General features: G+C 38.3%; 1 protein-coding gene across 6 annotated transcripts in view; it reads right to left on the bottom strand.

Moving 5' to 3' along the window:
- USP9X (ubiquitin specific peptidase 9 X-linked) overlaps nucleotides 1–15,616 on the bottom strand; it is a 161,484-nt gene that overhangs the window by 16,443 nt on the left and 129,425 nt on the right. For all 6 annotated transcript variants that reach the window (XM_045994871.1, XM_045994872.1, XM_045994870.1 and 3 more), the window contains 6 exons: nucleotides 14,696–14,916; nucleotides 11,622–11,812; nucleotides 5,856–6,029; nucleotides 3,333–3,474; nucleotides 1,413–2,166; nucleotides 716–839 (listed from right to left, as the gene is read on the bottom strand). In XM_045994871.1, coding sequence (XP_045850827.1) covers nucleotides 716–839; nucleotides 1,413–2,166; nucleotides 3,333–3,474; nucleotides 5,856–6,029; nucleotides 11,622–11,812; nucleotides 14,696–14,916 — 1,606 coding nt within the window. The remainder of the gene's footprint in view (nucleotides 1–715; nucleotides 840–1,412; nucleotides 2,167–3,332; nucleotides 3,475–5,855; nucleotides 6,030–11,621; nucleotides 11,813–14,695; nucleotides 14,917–15,616) is intronic.

The raw sequence follows: 15,616 nt of genomic DNA, 5'->3' as shown, positions 1-15,616 counted from the left end.
TACAAACTCATTACTGAACTCTTTCTAGATTCAATGACAAGACAATCCCTCCCCTAACCTTCCTTGAACATCTTACCACTGGATGAGTACATAAAAACTGTTCAATCAAGGTATTATAATGGTCTCTATACTCTCACAATCTGAAACTTAGGACACTCATTTTATTTGTCATGTTTTTAAATCTATGGCAAAATTTAATCTAGGGAAGTTAAAACTACTAATTTCTGGATTAAGTAGCTCAGACTTTTTAAGTAGGATAATCTTTTGTACAGGGACATCAAAGATAGGATACAAGGTAAGAGAAACAGAAGCCAGCTTCAGAACAATGAAAGGTCATGTTTAACCTAAGTTAATTATTTTAATATGCTCTCTCTATTACTATCAAGAGTTTTTGGGGATGCCTGGGTGGCTCAATTGGTTAAGTGACCACCTTCAGCTCAGGTCATGATCCTGGAGTCCCAGGATCGAGTCCACATAAGGCTCCCTGCTCTGCAGGGAGTCTGCTTCTCCTGCTGACTTTTCTCCTCTCATGCTCGCTCTCTCTCTCTCAAGTAAATAAATAAATAAAATCTTAAAAAAAAAAAAAAAAAGTTTTTGTATTCTGCATTCCAGATCTGAAACAAGATGGTCGTTGAGTTGGAAAAAAATAAAGCAATATATTAAAGAATCAAATTAAATGCTAGGATAATGGGAATGAAAACCCAAAGCAATGTACCAATCACTGGCAGAGCCACGGACGATTTTCTTGGTGTGAAATCCTGTGGTAAAAAGGAACCTAGCAGCAAGCTGAATACTAATCATAGTGATTTCTTCTGCTTCAGGCAACAGGTGATCTTGACCTATAAAAAAAGGCAGATACATTAAAAAAATTTTTTTCTATGTCTAAGCTCCATTTTCAAACAAGTCTACATTTCCACTGATTTCTAGAAGTCCTAACTTTGCTAACTAACCCCCGACCAGCTACTTATGAAATAATTCTTAGTTCAGTAAAGCATGTTTCAAACTAATGCTTGAGTCAAAAACAAATTGTTATAATAAAAGCTCCTCTGTTTCCAAATAGCAAGACAATATATACTGCTCAACGGTAACAGTTATCTGAAATATGGCTTTGAAACAGCGCAAAGTAGGGGCGCCTGGGTGGCTCAGTGGGTTAAAGCCTCTGCCTCCAGCTCAGATCATGGTCTCGGGGTCCTGGGATTGAGACCCGCATCAGGTTCTCCGCTTGGCGGGGAGCCCGCTTCTCACCCCTCCCCTCTCTGCCTACTTGTGATCTCTGTCAAATAAATAAATAAAATCTTAAAAAAAAAAAAAAAGCCCAAAGTAAAAATGCAAATATGTTGGTGCTTCTAAGAAATCTCGCAAGTAAACTAAGTGTTATGCTTTTACTAAGAAGCTAAATTCTTGATACTTACCTGGTGGAGGATTTAAGTAAACACCGTTACACGTAAGCAGTTTTTTCATGAACTGAAAATATTCCAGACTGTACTGCATTCGGTTATGCATGAATTGCACATTCTGCTTCCGTACACTTCTCTCGATGGCTGATGGCATAATAATCTGATGGGGTCTTGTGGTGATAGCAAGCTCAGATATATATCTTATCAACTCATCACCCTGGTCTATAGTATCCAAGCGTTCATAAAAAAGTATGTAAGCATTCCACCACCTTTTCTGGCGCCTGTAGGACATGCGCTTCATCATGTGATCAAATACCTCTCCCATGTACTCTCCGCCAAAACACTGGTTTTTCATTTCTTCATCGTCATCCATTTTACACTCTGTTACATCTCCATCGTCAAATTTATACCAGCGATTTCTCTCACCATCTCCACCATTCCTTTGAATGATGTAAGAATAATAATGTCCACCACTTGCTTGGCCACTGTGTACCAGCACGCCCACGAGTCTGTATTTCGTGCTTCCTGCCGTCTCACTTTCAGACTGCTCATTCTGCTGTATCAACTGACTCTCTGGGTTTACATTATCTCCTTCCAGCTTTGCAACACCTGCGACTGTGTAAGGTTCCATGTCCAGCTCTCGAGGAAATTCAAAATAATCATTGAATTTGATTGCACATTCTCTTTCCCAGTCATAATCGAATCTTTTCAGTTGGATAGCAAGAACGGGAGGTAATTTTTTAATTAGCAAGCGCTTTACGGTATCAACCTAAAATAAACAGAGCAAGTTACCAGATGTTCTTCTATAATCCACTGCACAAAACAAACTATAAACCCGTATTATTAAATTTTCAAGAAGACTAACTGGAGGTTATAAGTGTAAACAAACACACATATAATCAAGGTAATTCTGTCACACTGGGCATTTCAAAAAATGCTAACTAAAACTAACAATATGGAAAAAGCAGATGCCATTTGTTACAAATTGCGAATATTAGTGACACTGACATTACTCACTGCCTGGATTCTGTATCGTCATTGCTACCTCACCACTGTTACTTGTTTGACATTTGCTGTTAGGCTAATGAAGGTATGCTCCGTCTGGAACAAGCTGAAGAAATACAATAGCAGCTAATATTTACTGGGTCATTAGGTGCCAAGTAATATGCTAATAAGTACTGCCTGAGTAGTAATGAGGAGGAGCAGGAGCAGCAGAGAGACTGAGTCATTTGCCTCAAGTCTCAGAGCTGGTGGCAGGGGTGGGGGGCAGTCCAGCTTTCCAGCTCACATCTCAGCCTCTAGACTTTAATACCTCTTCAGGTGGTGTGTGAATGTCAAATGATACAGGTGACTTGGAGGTGAGAGAATTTGGGAGCCCAGGAAGACAGACACTATTTACTGTCTGTGTAGATGGTCTCTCCCTAAGAGCTGTTAAGTGCCCAAAGATAAAACTTTATCAAGTGGGCCTAAAAACCTGATCCCATTAGTTTAAAAACATGGTGGTAGAAGAAATCTTATGGCACCAAATCAAATAATGCAGGTTTCAGTAAACTTCTTGGTCCTTACAAGGAACTGGACATGACAGGAGAAAACGTTTTCTTGTCAGCGCTATAGCTTTGGGGTTCAACAGCAGTTTGGTTGGGCATGGATGGCAAGTGACTGTGGAGCTCAGACAACAGAAGGTGATAGTGAACTATTATGACTTCTAAGATGTTTGCTCTTATTTACCGGTTTCCCTAGCCCTGCTGTCACTACTTTCTCTTAATCTTCTTGCCCTGAAAAACCTTTGTACCAGTTACCTTAACTACCTTCTGCTACCACTGTAACAAAGCAGGGTAGGGAATAAAAACAAATAAATACATAAACAAAAGCAATGAACGTTCAAACCCATTAAATGTAACTATAGTTACTTAAAAAAACCTGGATAATCCATACCTTTTTATTGCATTTTTCACAATGATATGCATTTGCACCTTCTAATAAATCTCCTTTGACATATTGTTCCAAAGAATCAAGAAGATTTTGGTGATTTCTAATGTCTACATTCAAAGTCGTAAAAGATTCTTCACACTCGTATCTAAAGATATTAAGAAATCATCAAAAAGGATTTCTTAGTTTTCTCAACATTTTTATAGACTTAATGAAAGCTGTATCTGCAATATTTGTAATATGACATGAAACCTGTAAGAAACAGAATGTCACCAATAAATTCTGACACATTTATTTGGCCACTTACCTAGTGCTGGGCACTACATTAGGTTGTTTATGCCCATATATACACCAGTTTCTCTGTCTTCATGACAAACCTGCTGGAAAACTTGCACCACCTCCACTTCAGAGATGAGGGAACTGGGACTTGGGAAGCTTAATTTGGTCAAGATTACTAGGCAAAATCATGTTTTGAAGCCATGTCTCTCTTGTTTCATGGCTTAAACTCTTTACCATCTACTGTGCTGCTTCCATTGTCATCTAGTTAGGCTAATTCATGCCAAGGCCAAAGCATGAAATCATCAACTTCTGCAAACGGTATTTTAAACTATTAACGGCTGAATTTTTAAATGGTCCTTCTTTTCTGTAATGGAAACTTCAGTATAGCACAAGTTTGAACAACCAGTCAACAGGAGGTAACAAATTTGAGTAGGGGCCAGAATCCCACCTTGTGGCAATTTTGTACCAAGGGAAATGTCAGGTTTCTGATGAGACACATGCGCAAACTCAGAGCATGGGATGTGGGGAATACCATCTCAACCATCAAATTTATTCATTCAACAAATACATTCGGAGGGCCTTCCATGTGTGAAAATACTCTGGGATAGTCAATGTTGAAGACAACTTCCTCATATTTGGGGCTTTTCAGTTTAGTTACGGGAAAAAAGGTACACAAAGGTATCTGTAAGTGGCATGAATGGAATATGAAGTAGGTATAGAGAGTATTGCTACTATGATCTGGGAACAACCCATAAAAGAGAAAAAAGAAGTCAGAACTTGTGACTTCGCTTAAAAAAAAAAAAAATAGGACATTCGAAGATGAGAGCAAGCCAGCAAATTTTTTTTCTATAAAAAGCCAGATAGTACCTATTGCAAGCTTTTTTGTGGGCCATGACGTCTCTATGACTCTGCTGTTATAGGGAGAACAGCCAGAGTATGTTTCAGTAACACTTTTTTTTTTTTTTTTTTAAAAACCGATGTGTGGCTGGATTTGACCTGTGGTGCATTGTTTGTGAACTCCTGATCTAGCAAATAAGACAGACTTGGGACTCTTTATGTAACCTTCTGGCATGTAATGAGAACAGGCCTCATTTAGTTGTGGAGAAAGTATTTGAACTTCTGGGATCTTAATTATAATCATGCTCTCCAGACATTTTCACTTATTAGCAAAGAAAAGCATTAATTTCCAAATGACTTTGAAAATTGTCTAAAACAAACCAAGAAGGACTGATTAGAATAAATGACCAAAAAGTTGGCTTATTTTATCAGTAATTAAAATCAAAAGGTTAAAATGACAGTTTAATTGTTCACCTAATGCAAAAGGTCTTTTAAAACAACCAAAAGTTACCGTACAGGCTACGTGAATAATTTCATGGTCTTGTTCTAAATGAATGGTTTAACCTCACGGTAATTTCTCATTTATATAGCATTACCTCTCCGTCAATCATTTCTTTTTGATCAAAAATGAAGCACTCCCACCAGCCACATACCTCATGACTATGTAATACTGTTTGGGCTTATAGAAAATAGCATCGTACTGTGATATTTTGGCGAAAAGTGATTTCAAACCAACAGTCATCAGTAACATGCAAGAGAAGTTCCAAAGTAAAATTTCCATGTACTAGGCATAAACGTGTTATCTACTAGTAGTAAAATTTAATAGTCACTTAACTATTTTCAATTAAGAGTTCTTAATCAAACAATTTCTCTTTTAAGTAAAAAACAATTTGTTCAGTCAACTCTTGCTATGTTTTGTGTTGAAAACATACTTTAAGGATAATGACAATTAATGCTATTTTAGAAATTAGTATTTCTCTTATATAAGGAAATTATACTCCCTATCATCTTCGAAGCTTAATATATTTTTAATATTTTAATTACTTTAGCTCTAAGATAAAGGGCAAATTTATGAGTAACACCTATAAGCTATATATGCAAAATGCCATTTCCCCAGTAATGATCATACATAAAAGAAAGAGGAGACAAAGGTTATGTGACCAAATCAAACCTCCCAAACCAGAAAACAAAAACCTCCACGAAAACACCATCAACCATCACGACCACCACCACACACAAAGCCCAAACTCACAACAGTAAGGTACACAGTATATAATTCATCCAGTCTCAGGTATATAGTTAAATTGGTGGCATACTCCACTTTAGTACATAACTACTAATAAATAAATATATATATATATATATTTTTTAGTAAATAAACAGTACAACTTTAAATATATAATCAGCACTTACCTATGTGGGCAGCCCTGGCAAATCTTCTGATCAGCAAAGGAACCTCCTAAGACTTTACTTAGCATAGCTGGATGTCCCAAGGCTTTCAAAGCTTCATCTAAACTATCCACCAGTGAATTAAAAAATTCTAAAGCATCATGCTGTTCACGCAGATTAACAGGCTCACCCCAAAGCCTAAGAAATGAATGGGAAAAAATACAATATTTTCTCAGGAAATAAAGCAATACAACCACAAATGACAATATATAAACTGAGTTTTTTTTTAGTAGAAAAAAAGCAAATGCTCTTTATGTGTAGTGCGCGGTGATAGACACAGTGAGGCTCATAGTGCAGGTGGAGCTCCGTGCCATCAGTCACTATGAAACTGCTGGTGTGGTTGATGGATACTATGGCTCCAGCACCTGCAGCTGCTTTAGGTAACCTGGTACACACACGCATTTTCAATCTAGATGACGACATTATACAGTGGATCTTACTCTTATGTAAATGTTATAATCACTTTTTGTTTCATGTCGCTTAAATTTCAGGTTACAGATACAGTGCAATGATTTATTTACTCTTAGTTAAATCGCTTTTTCCAAGTGAAAGGAAAAAGCTGACTTGTTTTAGAATTGATCTCTTTTGAGTAATCTGAGGATTTAAGTTAGATCTCTAGAAAATAAACTCTCGATTGTGTATACCACAAAAATGAGGACTGACTACTAAAATCCTAGGCACTCCTGGAAACTATCAATGACATCTAATTTTGTATTTACAGTGACATACATCAATTTTTTTAAACACTTTTTCTATGTAGGAAATAATCTCATTCCAATCATTTAATATTTTTTAACTTGTTTTTTAAAGTAGGCTCCATAAACAGCAGGGGGACCAATGTGGGGCTTCAACTCATGACCCTGGGATCAAGACCTGAGCTGAGCTCAAAAGTCAGACACTTAACGGACTGAACCATCCAGGTGCTCCTCCGATTATATTTTAAACTTAACTTGATATAGTGAGTTTAAAATAAAACACGTCCTGGTTTGTTAAAACCAACTTGGTTCATTACTGGAAATGACACCAATCCATTATATTAATTTTCAAATTATGGTTGACTCCCCATACTTTCAAACATGGACTCAACCATTAATTACAAAAGAGAAAAGATGAACATATCCGTAAGACACCAAGTTAATATCACCAATATCAGACAAACTGATAACAGTGTATTTCCCCAACGCAATGCAATGAGAAGCACGTAACACCACCACCTACTGTGGGCTATCTTGCCGAAAACATTTAACCTGAATTTTATCATGAGGAAATAACCACACAAATCAAAATGAGAGACGTTCTGCAAGACAACCAATCTAGACTCTTAAGAAATTTCAGTGCCATGTAAGTCATGACAAGTTAGGGAGATTATTTTAAAGAAAACTGAAGAGGTAACAACCAATTTATTTTGATTCCTTTCAGGATACCAGTCTGGGATTGAAAAAAAAAAAAAAGTCACAAAGAATATTTTTGGGAAATCAGAATATACACTGATGAGTATTAGACATTATTATTTAAAAAAATATTTAAAGGTAGATAATTTATTTTCCACTCCTTTTCTTTTTTAAGTAATCTCTACACTCAATGTGGGGGCTCAAACTCAGGACCCTGAAATTGAAACTCGCATGCTCTACTGAGGCAGCCAGGTGCCCCCATATTAGGCATTATTAAATCACCATTAAATTTCATTGAGTGTGATAATGGTATTATATGTAAGTAGGAAAGTGTCTTTATTCTTAGAGGATACATACTGAAGCACATATAGGTGCGTGGGGGTAAAACATCATGTTTACAACTTACAATCAACTGGTTTAGAAGAATCAAAACCCAAGTACAGTTGACACTTGAACACAGGTTTGAACTATGTGGATCCACTTACACATGGATACTCCCACCATATAGTACAGTACCGTAAATGTATTTTTGCTTATGATTTTTATTTCTTTTCCAAGATCTTTATTTATTTGACAGAGAAAGAAAGAGAGACAGCGAGAGAGGGAACTCAAGCAGGGAGACTGGGAGAGGGAGAAGCAGGCTTCCAACTGAACAGGGAGCCCAAGGTGGGGCTTGATCCCAGGACGCTGAGATCATGACCTGAGCTGAAGGCAAATGTTTAACGACTGAGCCACCCAGGTGCCCTTCTTAAGATTTTTATAACATTTTCTTTTCTCCAGTTTACCTGATTTTAAGAACATATTCTTACATATAATATATGCATATAATACATATAACATACAAAATGTTAACTGTTATGTTATTGGTAAGGCTTCCAGTCAAGAGTAGCAGGCTCCTCAGTTTCCAGGGCACCAAAAATTATACATGGATTTTCAACTATGAGGGGAATCAATGCCCTTAACCCCCACACTGTTCAAGGGCCAACTGTATACATATAAGCAAGACTGGCAAAATGTTAATTGTTAAACTTTTTAGAGTATAACACAAAAGGTGATCACACTGTACTAATTTGTCACCTTTTCCGCTGGTTTCAAATTTTTCAAAATAAAAAATTGGGCATGCGGTAGGGAAGGTGGTCAACTAACCCACACATATCAGGAGTATATTGTGTGTCTAAAGTGAGAATCAGGGGCGCCTGGATGGCTCAGTGGGTTAAGCTGCTGCCTTCAGCTCAGGTCATGATCTCAGGGTCCTGGGATCAAGTCCCACATCGGGCTCTCTGCTCAGCAGGGGGCCTGCTTCCCTCTCTCTCTCTCTGCCTACTTGTGATCTGTCAAGTAAATAAATAAAATCTTAAAAAAAAAAATAAATAAAGTGAGAATCATCCAGAAGTGCTAGTCTAGATAAACTAGAAGCTCCAGTAGCATAGGAAGTCATTTTGAAATAAAAAATCTGAATGTATCGTAAGAGAGAAAACTATAACTGAATGACAAATTTTAAGCTAGAAACACAAAAAAATGTGAGAGTAATTTGGAAGAGGAAGAACAGAAATGTTATAAAAGCCTTATGGCAGAGATGTGACAAACTGGGGAAAGAAAGAACTGCAACAGAGAGGAGAGTGAGGGGTGTGTCAGGTGATGGGATAGCAAGAGTAAAAGCAGAGCTGGGAAGGAAGGTGGTGCATGCAAGCCAGTAGTATGGATTAAGCAGGGGACTAGTTAGGGGAAATCAGAGTAATTTATATGGTGAGTCACAGGAATGCCATTATACTATAAAACAGTGGTTTCAAAAGCAATCTAAATAGTATCCTTGTAGGGAAAAGGAAAGTTGCTCTTACAGAAGCAAGGAAGGTAGCCCCGGGTGGCAGTGTCAGGTGACTCTCTGCTTCCCCGACTCTCAGCTAACAGGGTGAGGCCTTGAAATTCTCCGGAGTTTTGTTTAAAAACCCACAGCTATGAAGGATTAGAGTGTTTTTCATACACAGTAAAAAGAGTTAAGTGGTTGTACTGTGGTATTTAGTGCATGACATGTAACAGGCAATGATTTAAAAAAGTAAAAGAGGGGCGCCTGGGTGGCTCAGTTGTTAAGCATCTGCCTTCGGCTCCGGTCATGATCCTGGGGTCCTGAGATCGAGGCCCGCATCGAGCTCCCTGCTCGGCGGGAAGCCTGCTTCTCCCTCTCCCACTCCCCCTGCTTGTGTTCCCTCTCTGTCAAATAAATAAATAAAATCTTAAAAACAAAAAACAAAAACAAGATCAAGATATAATTGAGAATTTGAAAAAAAAAAGGTTATTTATCCCATCTTTCCTTGAAAATTATATATTAGGATAGCAAAGTTGTTGTACGTAAAATCTATTCTGGCTAGGGGCACTTGGGTGGCTCAGTGGGTTAAAACCTCTGCCTTCGGCTCACGTCATGATCCCAGGGTCCTGGGATAGAGCCCTGCATCGGGCTCTCTCCTCAGCAGGGAGCCTGCTTCCCCCTCTCTCTTTGCCTGCTTCTCTGCCTACTTGTGATCTCTGTCAAGTAAATAAACAAAATCTTAAAAAAAAAAAAAATCTATTCTGGCTAGTAAATGCAGGAATGATTTAAGGAAAAAAAGTGAGACCACCATCATTCTGTAATCCTGATGAAATACTCTAGCCAGTTATGATGAATGGCTGTGATCATGGGATACAGACATTATATACTTCTCCCCACTGATGTAAACATTACCGTCTATAAAGTAGCTTTGCCTATCATTTCAAAAAAAGAAAAAAGGGGCGCCTGGGTGGCTCTGTGGGTTAAGCCTCTGCCTTCAGCTCAGGTCATGATCCCAGGGTCCTGGGATTGAGCCCCGCATCGGGCTCTCTGCTCGGCGGAGAGCCTGCTTCCCCCTCTCTGCCTACCTGTGATCTCTGTCAAATAAATAAAATAAAATCTTAAAAAAAAAAAAAAGAAAAAAGAAAAAAGAAAAACGAAAAACACCTTGATCTCATCAAGTCTCTAGATTTCACTCCTTATTTATAGGAAATACAGCAGACTGAGGAAAACAGAAAATACAAAAATACCACAGGGATCCTATCAATAAAATCCCGATGGTTGGAAACTTTACATCGTAAACTACCTACTTTTCCCCAAAAAACAGCCAGGATGTTGTTTTTAATGGTAGACCCCATCAAGAAAAATGATGAGACTACAAGGACAGTCACAGCAACATTTGAGGTATATGGACTTCATTTGGATCCTGATTTCAAAAAAATAAGTAGTAAAAATCAACTGTGAGAAACTGAGGAAATATGAACACTAATAAGGGTATTAAGGATTTTTAAAAGACACTTTAAAAGTACCATGGTTAGGTTTAAAAAAAAAAAATCCACCAAAGATACACACTACAATATTTATAGATGACAATGTGTGAGATTTGATTCAAAACAACTGGAAAGCAGATGGGAATGTAGATTAAACAAGACTGGGCACAAGTCAACAACTGCTGAGGCTGGGAGATGAATACACATGGTTCTCCCTACTTCTCTGAATTTGAGAAATCTTCAAAATAAAAATTATTTTTAAAGAAGTTTTAAAAAATTTATTTGACAGGCAGTGAGAGAGCACAAGCAGGGGGAATGGGAGTGGGAGAGGGAGAAGTAGACTCCCCTCGGAGCAGGGAGCCCAATGCAAGGCTGGATCCCAGGACCCCGGGATTGTGACTTTAGCTGAAGGCAGACGTTTAACTGGCTGAACCACCGAGGTACCCCCAAAACAAGAAATTATTAACATCTTAAGAAACTAAAGAATGCTGCCTCTCCAAATTACGACACTTTCTACCTCTGACTCTGAAGACAATAAGAGTAAAACACTAAGAAGTAAAGTTTGATTATTACAGCAGACTCCTGAATAATGAAGGGTGCAGATCCCCATGCGGTAGAAAACCTGCCTATAACTTCTGACCCTCCAAAACTTAACTACTAGGAGCCTACTGTTGGCTGCAGGTTTTACCTATAAAATAAACAAGCAATTAACACATATTTTGTATGTGTTATGTATTATATTCTATATCCTCACACTAAAGTAAGTTGGGGAAAAGAAAATGTTATTAAGAAACCACAGGGGGGAAAAATCCATTTAAAGTACTTTACTGTATTCATTGGGGGGAAAAAGAAATTCTGCGTAGAAGTGGACTCAAGCAATTCAAACCCATGTTCTTCAGGGTCAACTGTTTTATTTTTTTTGTACTACTGTTTAAATATTAAACATAAAGATGCCCTCCAACATGTATTATAGAAGTTTAATATTAGTGTACGGAGATGTTCATAAAGGTTTAAGCAGTATCCCTATTACCGTCTATTCCCAAATTACCTGAACTGTTTCCAAAATCCTCTGGGCACATAGTACTGTAGACGAGAAGCAGCTAAATGACCAAAGATGACTTGAAGGTGTCTTAGGACACCAATATTATACTCCTTCCTATCTTCTGTTTTACTTAATGCTGGTTTGTCTTCAAATTGTTGAGGATATCCAAATACATCATCTCTGGGATCAACATTGCTCTAGATATGAAAAAATATTAGTTAAGTTAATCCAACTTTAAAGTACAAGAAAGTATTTTGAGACAAACGCCAGTTAGTGAACAAATGATTTATCATTTGTACTTCTATTTCTTATTTCCAAAGCACTTAACTTCCAATTTATAAATTTTAATTTATAGTATAAGTGTTTATCCCCACCATTTCACAGAAGAGTTGTCATGAATAACCCTGCCTGTATAGTAGAAAGGTAGGTAATTAAGGCAACATAATAGAGTTGAGGTAGACTGAACTGGACCTCAGGGCAGATGCTACCACTGAGAAGCTGGCTAACCTTGAGCAGGTCAGCTACTTTATGTTTCTTTTTCTTTCCTTTTTTTAAAAAGGTTTTATTTATTTATTTGACAGAGATCACAAGTAGGCAGAGATGCAGACAGAGAGAGAGAGGGGAGGGGTGAGCAGGCTCCCTGCAGAGGATGCGAAGCTCCATCCCAGGACCCTGGGATCATGACCTGAGCTGAAGGCAGAGGCTTTAACCCACTGAGCCACCCAGGTGCCCCTCTTTTTTTTTTTTTTCTTTTTTTAAAGATTTACTTATTTATTTCAGTCAGAGAGCGAGCGAGGGAGCGAGGTAGAGAGAGAGCACGCACAAGCAGGGGGAGAAGCAGACTCCCGGCTAAGCAGGGAGCCTGAAGTGGGACTAGATCCAGGACCTTGGGATTGTGATCTGAGCCAAAGGCAGATGCTTAACCTTTTTTAAGGTTTCAGAAGCCCTGTAAGCATTAAACTACCTCAGAGCTGACTGAGCCACCCAGGCTTAACCTCCTGCATGTTTCTAAGCTTCAGTGTTTCCTCATGGGGATGTGTGGCTGTGGGGAGGATTAGGAGGTGCTCAGAACTGTGAATAATCAATAAAATATGCATATTAAGAGTAGTACTCTTCAAAAAATGATGCTGGAAAAACTAGATATCCTCATGCAAAAGAATGAAGTTGGACTCCTCCCTAACACCATATAAAAAAATTTACTCAATACTGATCAAAGTCCTGAAAGCAAGAGGTAAAATTATGACATTCTTAGAAGAGAACATAGGGTAAAAATGTCACAACATTGAATTAGGTGGTAATTTGTTGGCTAGGACAGCAAAGGCACAGCTAACAAAAGAAAAATAAGACATACTGGACCTCATGAAAATGGAAACTGGAACCCCTGCACACTGTTGGTAGAAATGTGAAACGGTGCAATCACTGTGGATCAGTTCCTTAAAAATTAAAAACCATATGATCCAGCAATTCCATTTCTGGATATATGCCCAGAAGAAATGAAAGAAAGGCCTTGAAGAGAGGTTTGTACACCCACCTTCATAGGAGTACTATTCACAATCGCCAAAATGTGGCAGCCACCCAAGTGCCCACTGATGATCAATAAACAAAACATGGTCTGTCCACGCAGTGGAATATTACTCAGCCTTAAAAAGGAAGACAATTCGGACATATGCTCCAACATGGCTAAACCGCAGACATTATGTTGAGTGAAATAAGCCAGTCACAAAAGACAAATATGGGATGATTCCACTTATATGAGGTACCTAAAAGAGTCAAATTCATAGAGATGGAAAGAGAATTGCAGTACCAGGGGCCTTTGATACAGAAACAGAGAATATCTAGTCCCTGTCCATGAGAAACTCTGTCCAGGGATGGAAACAAGAACACAGGCAAAAGCAAAGAACAAACAAAAACCCACAAGTGCAGTGGCGTTTCAAGACAACACAGAGCAGAAGGTACCATGAAAGCGAAGATGGGACACCTTATTTAAAATTACATCATATTTGGTCTGCCTTGTTTACTTGCCAGTACAATTAGCTATCTCTCCTTGTGCTTACCCTCAATATCCCAGAGATGTGATGGGCTATAGGACTAGAATTTCAATTTCCACTCCGAAGAGGGATTCTTAACCGGGTAAAGGCACAAAGCATCCCCACTATGAAGCTTTTTAAAAAGGTAAACAATGTTCAGACCCTAATCCCTGCGATGATGTGGTTCAGTAGATCTGGGGAAGAACTGGGACAGGTATGTTTCAGAAGCCCTGTAAGTATTAAACTACCTCAGAGCAAATCGCTGTGGTGACTGAAGAGAGGGAAGGAGGAAAGAACCACTAAAGATATTTACAATTAGAACACATTCTGGCTTCTCTCTGCAGTTCTCACCAACACCATGAACAGGAAAAGATAAAATGAAAACAAAGAAATACAGGATGGATATAAACATGACCACGACTAAGTCTTGGCAATATTCTTTTCTTGAAAGAGCTGTGCCATAGTTATGTCAAATCTGGTCCGCCACTACAACCAAACTTTTCCATAGCTTTATTGTGCAATGCATACTCAGTAAGGAGCCTAAATTTTGTCAACAGACTACATGACATCTGAGGTAGAGAGAGATTTGTTGCTTAAGCAAGAAGAGCTATGATCTGAGGCAAATGTAAAAGTAACCTAAAAGCAAGCACAGATGATGAAACTGGCACAGAGTACAACTTAGCATAAATTAATGGAGATATATTTAAAAATACCAGGTAGAAAAGTGAAAATATAATTTAAATTGTTATAAAAATGAAGATCCTTATTATTATGCAAACTCCAAATTATATTAAACACGTAACACAAAAAAACTGAGTATGTGAACTGCTGCTTTAAAACATATATACCACCATGAAAATGAACTGCAGTGTAAAGTCTGGCAGCTAGTGACCACTAGATTATGTCAAGACATAGCAGTTCACGCTGGGAGACTACAGCTTTATTTTCAAATATGTATCAACAAGCCCAACGAAAGTACAAGACTCTGTAAGAGAGAATGATAGTATCTGGTAGAATTTCAAACAGAAAACAGAAATGCTAAATAAAATTTACCTCATTGTCCTGCTTCTCATCCCCAGACATATCATCATCTACATCACTACCTGTGCCTTCAATTGCAAGAATACCGTTCCTGATGGAGGGAATCATGTAGAGTTGCTGAATCACAGAATTCATGTAGCAAGTAGCACCAGCATTTTTCAGCCCCACAAATCCTTTAGGTGGGCGGGGTCCAACAGGTGGCAGATATTCCCACTCTGTAAGTGCTTCACAAGCTGAGAGAAGGGAAAAGGTTCTATGTAGTACAAACACAACCATTTTGTCCACTTTTAGCTCTAGTAAGCTGGTAAGTGAACATTACCAACAATTCCACTACTTTCCCAGCCAGATGAAGCAGTACATTGAGTACAAGTATCCCCCTCAACAAACTGAAGGGATGTAGCAACTTGTACCACTATAGGGTTTCTTACCCCACCATTTGAAAACCCATGTCTTACCTAGCACTGTTTCTATGGAAATGTCAGAAGCAATCTCCTGAGATGGTATAATGCTAATTTCTATGCGCTCACTTTATTTTTTTAATTTTTACTCTTTAAAGATTTTATTAGAGAGTGAGCGAGCACAAGTGGGAGGGGAGTGATGAGGAGTGAGAAGCAGGGAGCCTGACGGAGGACTCAGTCCTGGGACTCTGGGATTCTGACCTGAGCTGAAGGCAGACACTTAATCCACTGAGCCACCCAGACTCCCCTCTATTGTGCTCCTTTTACTTTTAGTTTTACTGTTTAGTCATTATGAACTTTAATTTTTTTCGACTTTGGTTAAGTGTTTTTAAAGTGTCTTCAAATTCATTCTGACATGTAATGTTAATATAAATACACCGATATATTATACAGCTTGCTCAGTTTTAAAGCATCCTAGGACCACCTGGGTTCATATCCAGGTTCTGTTGTTTACCAACTCTTTTCACCTTCAGGT

The sequence above is a fragment of the Meles meles genome, chromosome X (assembly GCF_922984935.1).
Source record: "Meles meles chromosome X, mMelMel3.1 paternal haplotype, whole genome shotgun sequence".
Lineage (NCBI taxonomy): Eukaryota > Metazoa > Chordata > Mammalia > Carnivora > Mustelidae > Meles > Meles meles.
This window is presented reverse-complemented; position numbering and strand designations above follow the sequence as displayed.